Source organism: Cherax quadricarinatus, chromosome 89, assembly GCF_038502225.1.
Source record: "Cherax quadricarinatus isolate ZL_2023a chromosome 89, ASM3850222v1, whole genome shotgun sequence".
Lineage (NCBI taxonomy): Eukaryota > Metazoa > Arthropoda > Malacostraca > Decapoda > Parastacidae > Cherax > Cherax quadricarinatus.
Window position 1 is genome coordinate 7,387,675 of NC_091380.1, and position 19,455 is coordinate 7,407,129.

Consider the following 19,455-nt stretch of genomic DNA (forward strand, 5'->3'; position numbering starts at 1 on the left):
GTCTACTCTATGATTGAAGAAATACTTCCTAACATCCCTTTGATTCATCTGAGTCTTCAACTTCCAATTGTGACCTCTTGTGTCTGTGTCCCTTCTCTGGAACATCCCGTCTTTGTCCACCTTGTCTATTCCGCGCAGTATTTTATATGTCGTTATCATGTCTCCCCTGACCCTCCTGTCCTCCAGTGTCGTCAGGCCGATTTCCCTCAACCTTTCTTCGTAGGACAATCCCCGTAGCTCTGGGACTAGTCTTGTTGCAAACCTTTTCACTTTCTCTAATTTCTTGACGTGCTTGACTAGGTGTGGATTCCAAACTGGTGCTGCATACTCCAGTATGGGCCTGACGTAAATGGTATACAGAGTCTTGAACGAATCCTTACTGAGGTATCGGAATGCTATCCGAAGGTTTGCCAGGCGCCCGTACGCTGCAGCAGTTCTCTGATTGATGTGTGCCTCAGGAGATATGCTCGGTGTTATACTCACCCCCAGATCTTTTTCCTTGAGTGAGGTTTGGAGTCTTTGGCTATCTAAACTATATTGTGTCTGCGGTCTTCTTTGCCCTTCCCCAATCTTCATGACTTTGCATTTGGCAGGGTTAAATTCAAGGAGCCAGTTGCTGGACCAGGCTTGTAGCCTGTCCAGGTCTCTTTGTAGTCCTGCCTGATCCTCATCCGATTTGATTCTTCTCATTAACTTCACATCATCTGCAAACAAGGACACTTCTGAGTCTATCCCTTCCGTTATGTCGTTCACATATACCAAGAACAACACAGGTCCTAGGACTGACCCCTGTGGAACCCCGCTTGTCACAGGCGCCCACTCTGACACCTTGTCACGTACCATGACTTCTTGTTGCCTCCCTGTCAGGTATTCTCTGATCCATTGCAGTGCCTTTCCTGTTGTGTGCCTGATCCTCTAGCTTTTGCAGTAACCTCTTGTGAGGAACTGTGTCGAAGGCCTTCTTGCAGTCCAAAAAAATGCAGTCGATCCACCCCTCTCTCTCTTGTCTTACTTCTGCCACCTTGTCATAAAACTCTAGTAGATTTGTGACACAGAATTTTCCTTCCCTGAAACTGTGCTGGTTGTCAATTATACACTTTTTTCTTTCCAGGTGCCCCACCACTCTCCTCCTGATGATCTTCTCCATGACCTTGCATACTATACACGTTAGTGATACAGGTCTGTAGTTTAGTGCCTCATGTCTGTCTCCCTTTTTAAAAATTGGGACTACATTTGCCATTTTCCATACCTCAGGGAGTTGCCCAGTTTCAAATGATGTGTTGAAGATCTTTGTTAATGGCTCACACAATATCTCTGCTCCCTCTTTAAGGACCCATGGAGAGATGTTGTCTGGTCCCACCGCCTTTGAGGTGTCAAGTTCGCATAGCAGCTTCTTCACCTCCTCCTTGGTTATATATACCTCATCCAGCACTTGCTGGTGTACCCCATGTTCTGATTTCCTGGAGTCCTACTGGTTTCCACTGTAAATACTTCTTTAAATCTCGTGTTGAGCCCCTGACATACCTCTCGGTCGTTTCTTGTGAATTCCCCATCACCCTTCCTCAGTCTGATTACCTGGTCCTTGACTGTTGTTTTCCTCCTGATGTGTGCATGCGCGTGCGTGTGTGTGTGTGCGCGCGTGTGTGTGCGCGCGTGTGTGTGCGCGTGTGTGTGTGTGTGTGCGCCACAATACAAACATCTTATAAATATTTTAATTCAAACCTATTGTTTGCTCATGTGTCTCTTTAAATTGCATTTTTACTAGCAAAGCCTCATTTTAAATTTCTATACGTACCTAGCTTCATCCTTCATATATCACTAATGATATTTCTATTGAATTACTAAATAACCTCCATTATTTTAAAAACTATGTACATGTATTCTTATTCTCATATACTTATAATCACAATTTAGGTTTAAGGCTGCCAGAAATGCTTTTCATAACAAGAGGTTTTCAATAAAGTACAGTGAAACCTCTGTACTTGAATTTAATTCATTCCCGAAGGCTGTTTGAGTGCCGTTCCATTCGAGCATCGAAAAAATTCTTCTGAACCAATTTACTTTTTGGATGGCTGTTATCATTAATCTTTGTAGGCCCCATGGTGACTTGTTTATACAAATATAAAAAAACGCCAAAAAATGCGAAGAAATACGAAACAGTTTACAGCGAAGTTCTGGCAGGTCGTGTGTTTGGTCGAGTGTTGAGCTTTGTTCGAGTAGGGAGTTGTTCGAGTACCGAGGTTCCGCTGTAGTTATGTATGTCAATCACCTTAAATGAATAATATACTGTACTCCACTTCATAGAAAAAAGAGTCTGTTTATGAATGCTTATGTTGACTTTGAACTCTGTTATCAAACATCAACAGCAGTCGACCTATCTCGTACGCCTATCTTCAGGGATAGGCGTACGAGAGGAGACAGCAAGTGCCGCAACCTCGGAAAACTTGAAACTTTACAAAAGACTCTATGCTGAATATGTGACGCCATGAACTCTCTTCTCCTGTAACTACAAGTAATCACTGTACTGCACTGCAAACCTTGCTAGAAGTGCCCTTACATCTAACTGTGCTCATCTACAACACCGGATCCCTAAGCAAACACAAGAACATCAATGCACTACTAGAAGCTCTCGGTGCTAAATTCTCATTCATAATCCTAAACAAGACTTGGCTAAAAATTGAACTTACCAATACTGTATACTTAACATACCTGGATGCACAGCCATCCACAACTGTAGACCTAATAAAAAAAGGGGGAGGTGTTGCAATCTACTATACTAGTGAGCTAGTCTGTAAAAAAATAAACAAACACTAAAGAAAACCATGGTATACATATACATGTATATATATATATAGTACATATATATATAATTTTGTCCAATTTGTTACCAATGATCCAGGCTTAAGATAACTGTTGTAGTGTATACAGAATCCCAAATACAAACATACAGAAACTTAACAAGAAGTCATATAACAGAAATTCACAGGCTTTGTATGTTAGTTCATGTCAACATAATAAACTTCAAGTCTCAAGCTTGATAAACTTAAGTCGCTTCTCAAATAACCCACACATAGAGGAGAGGAGCTTACGATGATGTTTCGGTCCAACTTGGACCATTTACAAAGTCACACTAACAAGGAGAGCAGGAGGGGTATATATAGGCAGGAAGTGGTAGTGGTGGTAGCAGCAGCAGCAGTGGCAGTAGTAGTGGAGGTGGAAGGAAGTAGGAAGTAGTAGTAGGGAAGCAAGGAGGAGGAGGAGCCAGTCAAATACTAAGAGGAGTACTGCAAGGGAGCTAGGTGCCCACAGAGGGTAAGAAGAGCAAGAACACAGAGGGGGGGAAAAATAAATAATGAAGGAACAAAAACACAAGGCAGAAGAAAGACAACCCAGAGGAGAAAAAGGAAAGAGGAAAGGGGAAGAGAGAGAAGAAGAAAAAGGAGGAGTCAGGTTAGGTCTCTTTCTGACAGACTTAGGGAGCACAAAAGTAGTGTTAAACTTGCCGACACTAACAATGCTCTTTTCTGTCACATCAGAGATCACAGTCATCCTATTGACTGGTCTTCTGCTAAAACTGTCTTCCCTACTTCCAACTTTAACAGTCACCATCTGGTTGAATCCCCTCTAATACACAACTTTCCTTGTATGAATCTTAGTCGTGGCTTCATCTCTGTAGATGCCTTCCTTTCCCACCACATTGTAAAATGCTCCAAACTTCAGAACACCCGTGACCTAACCTGATTCCTCCTTTTTCTTCTTCTCCCTCTCACCCTTTCCTCTTTCTCCTCTGGGTTGTCTTTCTTCTGCCTTGTGTTTTTGTTTCTTCATTATTTATTTCCCCCCCCCCCCATGTGGGCACCTAACTCCCTTGCAGTGCTCCTCTTTCTTAGTACAGTGGACCCCCGGTTTACGATATTATTTCATTCCAGAAGTAGTATGTTCAGGTGCCATTACTGAACGAATTTGTTCCCATAAGGAATATTGTGAATTGGATTAGTCCATTTCAGACCCCCAAACATACACATACAAACGCACTTACATAAATACACTTACATAATTGGTCGCATTGGGAGCTGATTGTAAAGCGGGGGTCCACTGTATTTGACTGGCTCCTCCTCCTCCTTACTTCCCCACTACTATTTCCTTCCACCTCCACTGCTACTACTACCACTACCACTTCCTGCCTATATATATACCCTTCCTGCTCTCCTTCTTGTTAGTGTGACTTTGTAAATGGTCCAAGTCGGACCAAAACGTCATCGTAAGCTCCTCTCTTCTATGTGTGGGTTATTTGTGTATCATTCCAGTCACGGCATTGTGCCTTTTTTTGTTATTTAAGTTGCTTCTGCAAACTAATATTCTAAATTAATACAGCCAGACTGGTCTAAGTCCCTCGCACACAAAACCTCCTTTATCCCCTCCCTTCAACCCTGCCTAGGAAGACCCTTGCCCCGCCTTCCTTCCACTACAGGTTTTTTCTTTCAACACGTTGGCCGTCTCCCACCGAGGTAGGGTGACCCAAAAAAATAAAGAAACACTTTCACCATCATTTGTACAATCACTGCCTTTGCAGAGGTGCTCAGACACAACAGCCCAGATTTATCCGCCGTCCAATACCATGCAAGACCACATTTAGGCAACCGAAGTTTAACACAAGCGGGTATAATAAATAGCAGAATGTGTGGGACTCAACCCCATGATGAGTAACAGGTATAATAATGACTGAATGAGGAAAATGACAATCTCAATTTGATTATGTAAGATGTAACTAACCACCACTTAACCATCCTCATTACATTCGTCAATATTAGGTATATAACCAGTGCCACAATAACTTAAAGATATCCCACCGTCCATGTTTCTAAAACACTGCAAAACGTTTTATTTAAATCATACAATAAGCTTTAACCCTTAAACGTGAAAATGTAGATCTACGAAACTACATTTTCACGTGTAGCACTCCAACCCGGATTTCCCCCATAAGAAAGCATGTAAAAAAAACGTAGATCTACGTTCGGAGCGCTAGCGGTGCAAACGTAGATCTACGTTTGGACAGTTTAAGGGTTAATAAGGCACAAAACTTTACTGAAAAGATTAAAAGGCAAACACTGGGACAGCTAACTTTTTAAGTAAAAAAAAAAAAAAATGCACTGTCCTTTATAAATTAATCTCAATCAAAAGACTAAAATAAAATCGATGCCTTGTAAAAAGTACATTTGGATCCAATGACAAAAAACATAACTGGCAAGAGAATTTTGGCCCAATTTCCCCCCAAAAAAATAAATTTTAGAAACAAGCCAAAGTTACGTAATTATTAAATCTGAGCAGATCTTGTGTAAAATAAAAAAAATCGAACTAACGGTCCCTCGTCATGAGAAGCTGATGGCGATCACTCAAACCTGGAAATCAAGCCATACTGTATATGTAATACTAGTTTAATAGCACCATCTGTTCACTAGCTACCCTCTCGTCTTGTAAAAATTCAAAAAATGCATAATTAAAATTACCGTTTGTTGATCCATGTCTAGTCTTAAGTAGTGTGCAATCATTAGGATTCATCTGCCTGAAATGCTCCAACATGCTAGTGGCTTTCTTCGAGCTTAACAATACCTTGTAACATGCTAGTCTCACATTGTATACTATGCAAAGAAATAAATTTGTATTTGTACTTATGACTGTAGTTAACTGCATAAGAAATCGTACTTAATAGTCTATGTCTAAATCTAAAGTAACATTTAAGCATTAGGATTAGTTTTCTGAAAATGCATTGCATGCTAGTGGCGTTCATTTGTGTTTACCAATGTTTTGTTACATTCTTCAGGTCACTACACATCAGTCACACCTCACTCTGCCTAAATATACTACCGTTTTAACCCTTAAACTGTCCAAACGTAGATCTACGTTTGCTCGTGTAGTGCTCCGAACGTAGATCTACGTTCGATTTTACATGCTTTTTTTTTTTTTAACAAGTCGGCCGTCTCCCACCGAGACAGGGTGACCCGAAAACGAAAGAAAATCCCCAAAAAGAAAATACTTTCATCATCATTCAACACTTTCACCTCACTTTCTTATGTAAAAAATAGTAGATCTACGTTCAGAGCTTTACATAAGTGAATGTAGACCTATGTTTGGACAGTTCCAGGGTTAACCTTTGTATGGTAGAAGTGATCAAGGTCCCAGGACCGAAACATTTTCTAATGAACACGTCCTAATGTATGCTTAAGTTTTTTCTAAACTAGCTTGTCGGTATCTATTACCAAGGTTCATGTATTTTTTTTTTCAACAAACCAGCCGTATCCAATCAAGTTTTTCTTGTTTAGAGTTAGTAATTTATACAGGAGAAGGGGTTACTAGCTCCTTGCTCCATATATATACCATAACATACACATCAACTGCATTGCTTCTACAGTGGAACCTCAAAAATCAAACTGCTCCCAACACAACCAATTATGTAAGTGTATTTTTGTAAATGCTTTTATAAGCATATTTTTGAGGGTCTGAAATGGACTAATCTAATTTACATTATTCCTGATAGGAATAAATTAATTCGGTAAAGGCACTCGAACAGCCTTCTGGACTGAAGAAAGTTCGATATTTGAGGTTCCACTGTATCATTAAAAAAAGCAAAAATTGTATTGCGTACTATTCACTTATCACATGTACCCAGCTTCTTCTGTAATATATATCTAATTACACTTTTTTTATCGAATTGGTAAATACCTCCAGTATTTTAAAAACTAATGTACCTATTCATGTATGTATAATCGTAATTTAGCTTTAAGGCTGTTCAAAATGGCATGCTTCTCTAAGGGCTTTCTATAAAGCAGTGTTATATGTCAATCATCGTAATTTTATATTAAACTTTATTTTACTTTATAAAGTTTCTATTTGTATTTCCAAGTCATAAATAACCCACGAGTTTCTGTAGGAGAGGAAACCTGTGATGATTTGATTCTTCAGTTGTGTTTCTTGACAATCCAGGATGGATCAAAACATTGTCAGAAATTTACTCTCTCAAGTCCTGGATGGATCAAAACATTGTCAGAAATTTACTCTCTCAAGTCCTGGATGGATCAAAACATTGTCAGAAATTTACTCTCCCAAGTCCAGGATGGATCAAAACATTGTCAGAAATTTACAGTCCCAAGTGCTGGTTATTGGTGCAGTGTTTCAGCCATGATATTGTGACTTTTATTCTTTCTGTACATTTCCAAAGCTTGCACACTATTACCTTCAGCTTTTTTTTTTTTAACACACCGGCTGTCTCCCACCGAGGCAGGGTGACCTAAAAAAAGAAGAAACGCTTTCACCATCACTCACTCCGTCACTGTCTTGCCAGATGGGCGCCGATACCACAGTTCAAAAACCTGCAAATATCCTCATCCCTCAAGTCCAGCTAACCTGACAATTATTATAAAACCACTGGAAGAGCTAAACATATAGGGTCTATAATACCCACTAAAATATCTCGGTTTATCTTTAATAATTAGTAATTATCCAACAAATTATATTATCAACTGCAAATATTTATTATGTAATCATCATAAGCACAGTACTGGTATATAATATATATAAAGAATTCTTTATTTAACACATCAGCTGTTCCTCACTGAGGCAGGGTGACCCGAAAGAAATAATTATCGAAAAAATAATCACTCTTTCACTGTTCGACTACTGAAGTTTACACGAAGCTTATAGGTTAAATATCAACCAGCAATATTAACCATTGTTAACTTGGATATTCTCCAGTTAGCCGGACTTGAGTCCTGGAGGTGGCAAGGACACTGCCAGCACTCTGAAGGAGTGGAGATATTTGCCCCTTTGGCAAGACAGTGATAAAATGAATGATAGTTAAAGAATTTCTTTTTTGGGCCATCCTGCCTCAGTGTTAAATGGCTGAATTGTTAAAAAAAACAAAAAAATTCTCCAGTACAGTACACACATACCTAGGCATCAGGTAACTCACATAAATGGTCAGTGGTGAAAATTGTTTACCAACATAATTCGTAATTTCAAAGGCACTGTAAACTGGGAAAGCCAAAATTAACACTTAATGGCTTACACGACTATAATTCTTAATGGCTTACACGACTATAATTCTTAATGGATTACACCACTATAATAATTCTTAATGGCTTACACCACTATAATAATTCTTAATGGCTCACACCACTATAGTAAGTCTTTATGAATTATCCACTATAATAATTCTTAACCCTTTCAGGGTCGAGAGGCCCTCTCCAAAACTTGTTCTCAGGGTTGAAAATTTTTCAGAAAAAAAAAAATTATTTTTTCTTATAAAAAGATAGAGAATCTTTTCCCGATCATAAAGACACCAAAAGTATGAAATTTGATGGAAAACTCATGGAATTATGCTCTCGCGAAGTTAGTGGTCTCGACGATGTTTACACATCGGCGATTTTGCCCACTCTGAGCCCTATTTTCGGCCAATTCTAGTGTACTAGTCGACAAAAGTCATAACTATTTCACTAGAACTCCATTTTTTCTATCGAATGAGTACAAGAAACCACCCATTTACCAATTTCAACTATTCAATAAAGTGGTCAGAATTTAGCAATTTTGCCAATTTCACACAAATTTCAAAAGATGCCAATTTCCAAATAGGGTCCAGAATAAACAAATAAGGCATTCCTGGCACTAAAATAACATTTCCTCTGTTTATTAGTCACATCCCCAGGCCTCTGTTACATTTCTTTTGCTTTCCACTTTGAATTTTTATTCTCACAAAAAATAGAAGATTTACTGTTATGCAGACTACTGCATTAGTGTAGAAATGGTATAAATCATATCAGCGCACTTGTGAAAGAATATTAGACACACCAGTTGATGTGTATTGGACGCACAGCATGATTTGTTTACTTTTGAACTTTGGCAAAAATCAGAGATTTCTGCTACTTTGAGCTCAATTTCAAGGTACTTTTCACTGTAAAACCAATCAAAATCATCTCAATTTCTATAATATGTCTTCCATTCTATAAAATGAGACCAGGAAAACTAGAATACCATCATAAATACCATACGAAAATACAGTGCAAAGTCGCTGTTTTAAACCAAAAACACTGTCAAAGTTTTTTTTTTTTTCTCATTTCGCACTGTGTGCTGCAGGATTTTTTTTATACTGCGCACACTGACCACATAGACCCATTCTTTCATATGTAGGCCTACCAGCTTTCTCTCACTAGATTTCAGGGCGCTAGAATTTAGGCGTACTAGTACGTCAAAAGTCCTGGTGCGTAAGCTGTACTAGTACATCAGAAACCCTGAAAGGGTTAATGGCTTACAGCACTATAATAATTCTTAATGGCTTACACCACTATAATAATTCTTAATGGCTTACACCACTATAATAATTCTTAATGGCTTACACCACTATAATTCTTAATGAATAACACCACTATAATAATTCTTAATGGCTTACACCACTATAATAATTCTTAATGGCTTACACCACTATAATTCTTAATGAATAACACTACTATAATAATTCTTAATGGCTTACACCACTATAATAATTCTTAAGTGTTTTATATATTGGTCTTTTATCTTCAAAATTATCTACGAGTATCCTAAGTCTTTAAAACAACTGTAAATAAAAGCATATATCAAGTAATCATAATTATACTACAGTATAATGATTATGATTATGCTAAATTATGTTTATTATGCTATGTACAGTACAGACATACGTCTTTGATACAACGCTCACTTTAGAGCGCTTCAGTAATACCGCGCTTTTCAATTATATTCACATGTATCATTTTCGGTTTGCCTTGTTTTTAAGATGTTTACTTTAGCATAGTTTTTTAGGCCTAGTGCTTTTGCATACTCAATAAATGAGTGTGTAAACATGTTTTTATGCTTTTGTATGGAGTAGCAAGTCAAAAAAGGCTGTGATTGCTTTATAGTGGCAGTCTGGAGCCTAACCCACCGTATTAGTGAGGAATGCCTGTATAAACATGACTATCATCAACCAAATGACAGGTTAAATTTTTATGTCGTAGATTTTCTTTTAACATGCTGGCCTTCTCCCACTGAGATTTATACTTCCTAAAATGATGGGCAAACAAGAACCAATATTAAAGCCTACACTCTCCCTGTGTCCATGTTTTGACTTTACAAGACAAGGATACTGACCTGGGGAGCCTGGAGCCTAGATGTTCTGGGTCCTTGACGAATATCCGTCTGAGATGCCGTGGGAGAGTTGTGAGAACGTGCTGGAGATGTGCCCCGACTACTGTTAGGCGTGATGTGCTCCAGTAACCGGGGATCACTGCCGCCTAAGCCTCGGTGCATCCCACTTGGCTGACGCAACCCACTCCTACCTGTTGATAAGAATTTCTTAGTACATTGGACCCCCGGTTTACGATATTATTTCATTCCAGAAGTATGTTCAGGTGCCAGTACTGACCGAATTTGTTCCCATAAGGAATATTGTGAATTAGATTAGTCCATTTCAGACCCCCAAACATACACATACAAACGCACTTACATAAATACACTTACATAATTGGTCGCATTGGGAGCTGATCGTAAACCGGGGGTCCACTGTACATATATACAATGTCAAATGAGCTATTGGAGTGTGAGCAGGGTAATATTTTGTGAAGGGATTCAGGGAAAATGGTTAGCTGGACTTGGAAATGGGAAGTACAGTGCCTGCACTTTAAAGGAGAGGTTTAGGATATTGGCAGTTTGGAGGGATGCCTAAACTGTCGTATCTGAGCACCTCTGCAAAGACAGTGATTATGTATGAGTGATGGTTAAAGTGTTTAATGAAGATGAAAGTTTTTTCTTTCTTTTTGGGTCACCCTGTCTCGGTAGGAACTGGCCATGTTAAAAAAATAAGTAAATAAATAAAATGTCAATTAAGTATTTGCAGAGTGACCCAAAAAAAGAAAAAAACTTTCATCATTCAACACTTTCACCATCATTCCTACGTAATCAATGTCTTTGCAGAGGCGCTCAGATACGACAGTTTAGACGTCCCTCCAAACAGCCAATATCCCAAACCCCTCCTTTCAAGTGCAGGCATTGTACTTCCCACTTCCAGGACTCAAGTCTGGCTAACCGGTTTCCCTGAATCTCTTCACAAAATATTACCCTGTTCACACTCCAACAGGCTTGTCAGGTCCCAAAAACCACTCGTCTCCATTCACTCCTTAAAATAAACCGTTTTCAAGAAGTGGAGACGATGTGGTTTAGAGGGTCATTTAGAGAACTGACGAGTTGATAAAACACCTGCACCACCTGGGTATCTTTACCAAGGAAACTTTTGCCACACAATGGCTTCATCAGTCCTATATAAAGAAGAATGGTGAAGATCAGAAGGAGTTTGAGGTAATCAGTCCCTCAGACTGATTGAGGTAATCAGTCTGAGGGACTGATTACCTCAAACTCCTTCTGATCGTCACCATTCTTCTTTATATAGGACTGATGAAGCCAGTGTGGCAAAACGTTTCCTCGGTAGTAAAGATATCCAAAGCATCACACATGTGTCTAATTTATCAGGTCATCAGGAAACAGGATCCTTCAGAGTGCAGACACTGTACCTATCATCTCCAGGATTAAGTCTGGCTAACCGGTTTCCCTGAACCCGATTATGTAACCAAAAGTCTCTGATTCTTCTTTTCCTTGGTGACTCTTTTTGTTTGTTCAAACTATCCCTCCTTTTTTTTTGCATTGTTCTCATGTGTGTGATGCTCATTTCTCCCAACCCTATATACCATTTAACAATAAAACATTGATAATAACCAATCATTAAGAATCATTAGTAACCATTCACTAATAACCAATCACTAACAAAAAGTAAAGAGCAAATCAGTATACGTATTTTTTTATTTATAATCAAATATATTCTAGTTTTTATTCATAACAGTCATCGATTTGCTTTGCCTTTATATTTTTCACAGTAAAAATGTTGAAAAAAAAAAATCTTTTTGACAAGGGGTACAAAAAAAAAATACAAATGAAGGGATAACAATACTTGGAAAGGTGAAGAACCATCACTTTAGATTATTGTAAAGATTTTTGATATAAATCCCAAATACCCTGCAATTACGAGAGGATATCTGACTGTTTTGGCGTGTCTCTGGATCACCGTCAAGTCACAGCTGCCGCAGGACAGACTGAAATGTCGTCACAGGTTGTCTCTAGTAAGTGTAGGTTGTCTGTGATTCCTTCCACCCACGGTATTTTGACTGTTTATTCTTTAGGCTTTGTAAATGAAGGGTTGAAATAATATTACATTATTTGAGTACATCACATCATTAATAAGGCTCTAAAGAATAAAAAGGCACAATGCCACGGCTGGAATGATACACAAATAACCCACGTATAGGAGAAAAACTTATGACGTGTGTATTTTATCTGACGTGTGTATAATTGAATATAAGTGGTGAAAAATGCTCCGTAAGTGTTAGTGGATGGGGACCGCTGCTGAAAACAGCTGTGTTCTGATAACACCTGTGTCTTAACCCTTAAACTGTCCAAACCTAGATCTACATACACGTGCATAGTGCTCCGAATGTACATAAATCTACGTTTGATTTTACATGCTTTCTTATGGGAAAAAACGTAGACCTACGTTTGGAGCGCTATGCACGTGAACATAGATCTGTGTGTGGACAGTTTAAGAGTTAAGACACTGCCATTTTCAGAACAATCCCTGTCCACTAACACTTATGTAGCATTTTTCACTACACTTTTATTAAACTATAAACAGCCTTTCCTCACTTAGCGACGTACTTGTTCAGCGATCACTTAGACTTACGACCAGCACTCCAACCAGTATGCAAACCTATGTATATTACATCTGATTTTCTCTATTTTGTTTATTACAGTATACAGTACGGAGAATAGGATAGCAGATGAACAAGGAGGCTTTAGGAAAGGTAGGGGGTGTGTGGACCAGGTGTTTACAGTGAAACATATAAGTGAACAGTATTTAGATAAGGCTAAAGAGGTCTTTGTGGCATTTATGGATTTGGAAAAGGCGTATGACAGGGTGGATAGGGGGGCAATGTGGCAGATGTTGCAAGTGTATGGTGTAGGAGGTAGGTTACTGAAAGCAGTGAAGAGTTTTTACGAGGATAGTGAGGCTCAAGTTAGAGTATGTAGGAAAGAGGGAAATTTTTTCCCAGTAAAAGTAGGCCTTAGACAGGGATGTGTGATGTCACCGTGGTTGTTTAATATATTTATAGATGGGGTTGTAAGAGAAGTAAATGCGAGGTCTTGGCAAGAGGCGTGGAGTAAAAAGATAAAGAATCACACACAAAGTGGGAGTTGTCACAGTTGCTCTTTGCTGATGACACTGTGCTCTTGGGAGATTCTGAAGAGAAGTTGCAGAGATTGGTGGATGAATTTGGTAGGGTGTGCAAAAGAAGAAAATTAAAGGTGAATACAGGAAAGAGTAAGGTTATGAGGATAACAAAAAAATTAGGTGATGAAAGATTGAATATCAGATTGGAGGGAGAGAGTATGGAGGAGGTGAACGTATTCAGATATTTGGGAGTGGACGTGTCAGCGGATGGGTCTATGAAAGATGAGGTGAATCATAGAATTGATGAGGGAAAAAGAGTGAGTGGTGCACTTAGGAGTCTGTGGAGACAAAGAACTTTGTCCTTGGAGGCAAAGAGGGGAATGTATGAGAGTATAGTTTTACCAACGCTCTTATATGGGTGTGAAGCATGGGTGATGAATGTTGCAGCGAGGAGAAGGCTGGAGGCAGTGGAGATGTCATGTCTGAGGGCAATGTGTGGTGTGAATATAATGCAGAGAATTCGTAGTTTGGAAGTTAGGAGGAGGTGCGGGATTACCAAAACTGTTGTCCAGAGGGCTGAGGAAGGGTTGTTGAGGTGGTTCGGACATGTAGAGAGAATGGAGCGAAACAGAATGACTTCAAGAGTGTATCAGTCTGTAGTGGAAGGAAGGCGGGGTAGGGGTCGGCCTAGGAAAGGTTGGAGGGAGGGGGTAAAGGAGGTTTTGTGTGCGAGGGGCTTGGACTTCCAGCAGGCATGCGTGAGCGTGTTTGATAGGAGTGAATAGAGACAAATGGTTTTTAATACTTGGCGTGCTGTTGGAGTGTGAGCAAAGTAACATTTATGAAGGGATTCAGGGAAACCGGCAGGCCGGACTTGAGTTCTGGAGATGGGAAGTACAGTGCCTGCACTCTGAAGGAGGGGTGTTAATGTTGCAGTTTAAAAACTGTAGTGTAAAGCACCCTTCTGGCAAGACAGTGATGGAGTGAATGATGGTGAAAGTTTTTCTTTTTCGGGCCACCCTGCCTTGGTGGCCACCCTACCTTGGTGGCCACCCTACCTTGGTGGCCACCCTGCCTTGGTGGCCACCCTGCCTTGGTGGCCACCCTGCCTTGGTGGCCACCCTGCCTTGGTGGCCACCCTGCCTTGGTGGGAATCGGCCAGTGTGATAAAAAAAAAAAAAATAACAGTACACTACTGTATAAACATTCAAAAACATACTAAAAATTACATAAATAGTGCAAAGGCAACATTAAAATAATATCTAAATATGCTTGACACAAACCCATTACCAGTATAATACAGTGGACCCCCGGCTTACGATATTATTTCATTCCAGAAGTATGTTCAGGTGCCATTACTGAACGAATTTGTGCCCATAAGGAATATTGTGAATTAGATTAGTCCATTTCAGACCCCCAAACATACACGTACAAACGCACTTACATAAATACACTTACATAATTGGTCGCATTGGGAGGTGATCGTAAAGCGGGGGTCCACTGTACTAGTAATACTAGTAACTAGTTAATGATCCAAGTTGAACCAAAACATCCTAAGTTTTTTCCTCCCATATGCGGGTTATTTGTTTAATACAGCTTCTCCTCACTTAATGACGGAGTTTTGTTCCTAAAACCACATCGGTAAATGAATTCATTGCTAAGTGAGGAGAGGCTGTAGGCCTTTTTTTTAAATAGGGCTCATCTAAATTATACTTAAAATAACATTCATTCTGAAGAAATAAATCCCTTTTGTATCCTGCCTGGATAACAAATAAAAGGCAGTTTCCTCACCATTACAAACTTCAAGGTTGTGCTGTGAATTATAAGGACTATCTGGTGGTGTGGAGAGGTCTGAGCCCTCCCGTGACGGCGTTGTATGTGAAGAGTAGTTGGTGGGAGGCTGGAGACCTCGAGCAGAGCGACGTGGGCTGGCAACAGGATGGGGTACAGTAATGAGGTCCTCCTGAGAACTGGTCGCAGACCCTCCAGAGCCGGTAGAAGAATACGGTATGCCTGTAGGCCCTGTGCGTATACCTGAGGGAGAGCCGTTTGTCATTCTTATTTGCTAGCAAAGCCTGAAAAGTTTAAAGTGTTAAGAAGATTTTATAGATAAAACAGTCTCACATTTCAATAAGAAATTACAAGTACCATCCGACTTACGACCTGCTCAACATACGACCACTTGTACTTACAACCGTACATCTGGCAGCATATACAGTAGTAAAATATTTAGTAAAAAGTAACATACGTCTGGCAGCATATACAGTAGTAAAACATTTAGTAAAAAGTAACATACATCTGGCAGCATATACAGTAGTAAAATATTTAGTACAAAGTAACATACGTCTGGAAGCATATACAGTAGTAAAATATTTAGTACAAAGTAACATACGATACTATGAAAGTACAGTGGACCCCCGCATAACGATATTAATCCGTTCCTGAGAGCTCATTGTTATGCGAAATTATCGTTATGCGAATGAATTTTCCCCATAAGAAATAATGGAAATCAAATTAATCCGTTCAAGACACCCCAAAGTATGAAAAAAATTTTTTTTACCACATGAAATATTAATTTTAATACACACAAACTGAAAAAGGCATGCACAATTACATGACACTTACCTTTATTGAAGTTCTGGTGATGATTGATGGGATGGGAGGAGGAGAGTGTCTTAGTGTTTAGAAGGGGAATCCCCTTCCATTAAGACTTGAGGTGTCAAGTTCATTTCTGGGGTTACTTCCCTTGTTCTTTTAATGCCACTAGGACCAGCTTCAGAGTCACTGGACTTCTGTCGCACAACATATCTGTCCATAGTGGCCTGTACCTCTAGTTCCTTTATGACTTCCCTAAAGTGTTTCACAACATTGTCAGTGTAATAGTCACCAGCACGACTTGCAATAGCTGTGTGAGGGTGATTTTCATCCATAAAGGTTTGCACTTTCAGCCACATTGCACAGATTTCCTTAATCTTTGTAGTAGGCAACTTCTTCAATTTCTCTCTCCCCTCCTCTGAACCAGTTTCCTCAGGTCTGGCCTCTTGCTGTTGAAGTTGATCTAGCAGCTCATCAGTGGTTAGTTCTTCATTGTCCTCCTCCACCAACTCTTCCACATCATCCCCACTAACCTCCAACCCCAAGGACTTTCCCAATGCCACAATGGATTCCTCAACTGGCATACTCCTCTCAGGGTTAGCCTGAAACCCTTCAAAATCCCTTTGGTGTACACATTCTGGCCACAGTTTCTTCCAAGCAGAGTTCAAGGTCCTCTTAGTCACTCCCTCCCAAGCCTTACCTATAAGGTTTACACAATTGAGGATATTAAAGTGATCTCTCCAAAACTCTCTTAGAGTCAGTTGAGTTTCTGAGGTCACTACAAAGCACCTTTCAAACAGAGCTTTTGTGTACAGTTTTTTTAAGTTTGCAATAACCTGCTGGTCCATGGGCTGCAGGAGAGGAGTGGTATTAGGAGGCAAAAAATTCACCTTAATGAAGCTCATGTCCCCATAAAGTCGCTCTGCCACGTCTGTAGGATGACCAGGGGCATTGTCTAACACCAGGAGGCACTTAAGATCTAATTTCTTTTCAGTTGGGTAATCTTTCACATTGGGGGCAAATGCATGGTGTAACCAGTCATAGAAAAAGTCCCTAGTGACCCATGCCTTACTGTTTGCCCTCCACAGCACACACAAATTAGCCTTGAGGATATTCTTTTGCCTGAACGCTCTGGGAGTTTCTGAGTGATACACTAATAAAGACATTGGAACACATCAACAGAGTAAGCCTGTCTTTCATAGGCTTATGTCCTGGGAGTGCCTTTTCCTCCTGAGTAATGTAGGTCCTGCTTGGCATTTTCTTCCAAAACAGGCCTATTTCGTCACAATTAAACACTTGTTCAGGTTTCAGTCCTTCACTGTCTATGTACTCCTTGAATTCCTGCACATATTTTTCAGCTGCTTTGTGGTCCGAACTGGCAGCCTCACCATGCCTTATCACACTATGTATGCCACTACGCTTCTTAAATCTCTCAAACCAACCTTTGCTGGCCTTAAATTCACTCACATCACTAGTTGCAGGCATTTTTTTAATTAAATCCTGATGCAACTTCCTAGCCTTTTCACTTATGATCACTTGAGAGATGCTATCTCCTGCTATCTGTTTTTCATTTATCCATACCAATAAGAGTCTCTCAACATCTTCCATCACTTGCGATCTCTGTTTTGAAAACACAGTTGAACCTTTGGCAAGAACAGCTTCCTTGATTGCTGTTTTGTTGCCCACAATAGTAGCGATGGTTGATTGGGGTTTATTATACAACCTGGCCAGCTCGGAGACACGCACTCCACTTTCATACTTATCAATGATCTCTTTCTTCATCTCTATAGTAATTCTCACCCTTATTGCTGTAGGGTTGGCACTAGAAGCTTTCTTGGGGCCCATGGTCACTTATTTTGCAGATAAAATCACCAAAAACACTGTAATAATACGAAATGTTCCAAATGTATGCTTGGATGTTACCGCGGAGGCTGGCTGGTAAACAATGCCACCGGCGGAACATGTGAGGCTGGCTCAGGCCGCACATTAGACGCGTCTTGGATGAACAGCGTTGAGCGAGTTTTTAAGCAGTATGCGAGGCAAAATCTTAGCGATAAAATGTATCGGTATGCGGATTTAACGTTATGTAAGGCCAACGGTATGCGGGGGTCCACTGTACTTTATACAGTATAGCAAAGGTTTGACATTATGTCCTATCCAGTATGTCGGTAATTTTCTAAGGTTTGATTTGCGTCCATTTTGACTTGCGGCCGGTTGGTTGGAAACAAGCTCGGTCATAAGTCTGATGATACTTGTGTTACTATTTGCATTAAGTGCTAACCCACGGGGTTCATTACGCATGAGTTCTGGAGAGCTTGATCCTCAGTCCTGTAACTGTGGCCCAGTTTTTGACCCAACAGGTTCTAGGTAACTGTTATTAATAAAGCAAAAGCGATATTGTTAACTAATCAGCAAATTTCTCTCTCTCTCTCATTTTTTTTTTTTTACATGCTGGCAATCTCCAACTGAGGCAGGGTGACCCCCCCCCCAAAAAAAAAAAATCATTCGTGCTATCACTGTCTTGCCAGAGGCATGCAGATACCATTAATTACATAGAGTATCCATTCAACATTAACAAATTAGCTAACACATGAAAACACTAAGATATCTCTGCTGCCAGCAGTTACAGCCAGGTTAATCAGGCCCTGATCCACAGCGACGCCTGGTCATGGGCCGGGCTGCAGGGCACTGACCCCCAACACACCCTCTAGGTATATTCCAGGTATGGTATATTCTCAAGCTAACAGTAGTCCACTAAGGTGTAATGTCTTCACATTCTATATAAATTTTATTTTTGTAAAATCTTGCTACTACAAACATTACGATAAATTCACTATACAGTGGAACCTCAAAAATCGAACTGCTCCCAACACGACCAATTATGTAAGTGTATTTTTGTAAGTGCTTTCATAAGTGTATTTTTGAGGGTCTGAAATGGACTAATCTAATTTACATTATTCCTGATGGGAATAAATTCATTCGGTAAAGGTACTCGAACAGCCTTCTGGACCGAAGAAAGTTCGATATTTGAGGTTCCACTGTACAGTGGACCCCCGGTTTATGATCAGCTCCCAACTCAACCAATTATGTAAGTGTATTTTTGTAAGTGCTTTTGTACGTGTATTTTTGGGGGTCTGAAATGGACTAATCTAATTCACAATATTCCTTATGGGAACAAATTCGGTCTCAAACGGCACCCGAACAGACTTCTGGAATTAAATAATATCGTAAGGCGGGGGTCCACTGTATTTTTGTTAATACACCAGCTGTCTCCCACCAAGGCAGGGTGACGTAAAAAGAAGAAAAACTTTCACTATCACTTGCCTAAATGATGTGTGAGAGGAAGACAATGAGATTCGATCCAAGGAAAGGGAGGGTAAATTCAATTCTGTGGATCAAGAGCCCTTTACTAGCATCAAGGCATCTCCCAGCATCAAGGCATCTCCCTTGAAGGCTTATCTTTACACAAACCTACCCCCCAACAAATGCATTGATGCTGGTAAAAGGATCTTGATCCACAGAAATGGAGCTACTTACACTTTTCCTGACTCCAACCTTAATTTACAAGTGGACAAAGAAAT

The 19,455-nt window shown here is 39.9% G+C and overlaps 1 protein-coding gene across 3 annotated transcripts in view; it reads right to left on the minus strand.

Moving 5' to 3' along the window:
* The window catches only part of LOC128697215 (SLAIN motif-containing protein-like), a 145,058-nt gene that overhangs the window by 42,796 nt on the left and 82,807 nt on the right, over positions 1–19,455 (minus strand). For all 3 annotated transcript variants that reach the window (XM_053788776.2, XM_053788775.2, XM_053788774.2), the window contains 2 exons: positions 15,071–15,313; positions 10,156–10,343 (listed from right to left, as the gene is read on the minus strand). In XM_053788776.2, the coding sequence (XP_053644751.1) occupies positions 10,156–10,343; positions 15,071–15,313 (431 nt within the window). The remainder of the gene's footprint in view (positions 1–10,155; positions 10,344–15,070; positions 15,314–19,455) is intronic.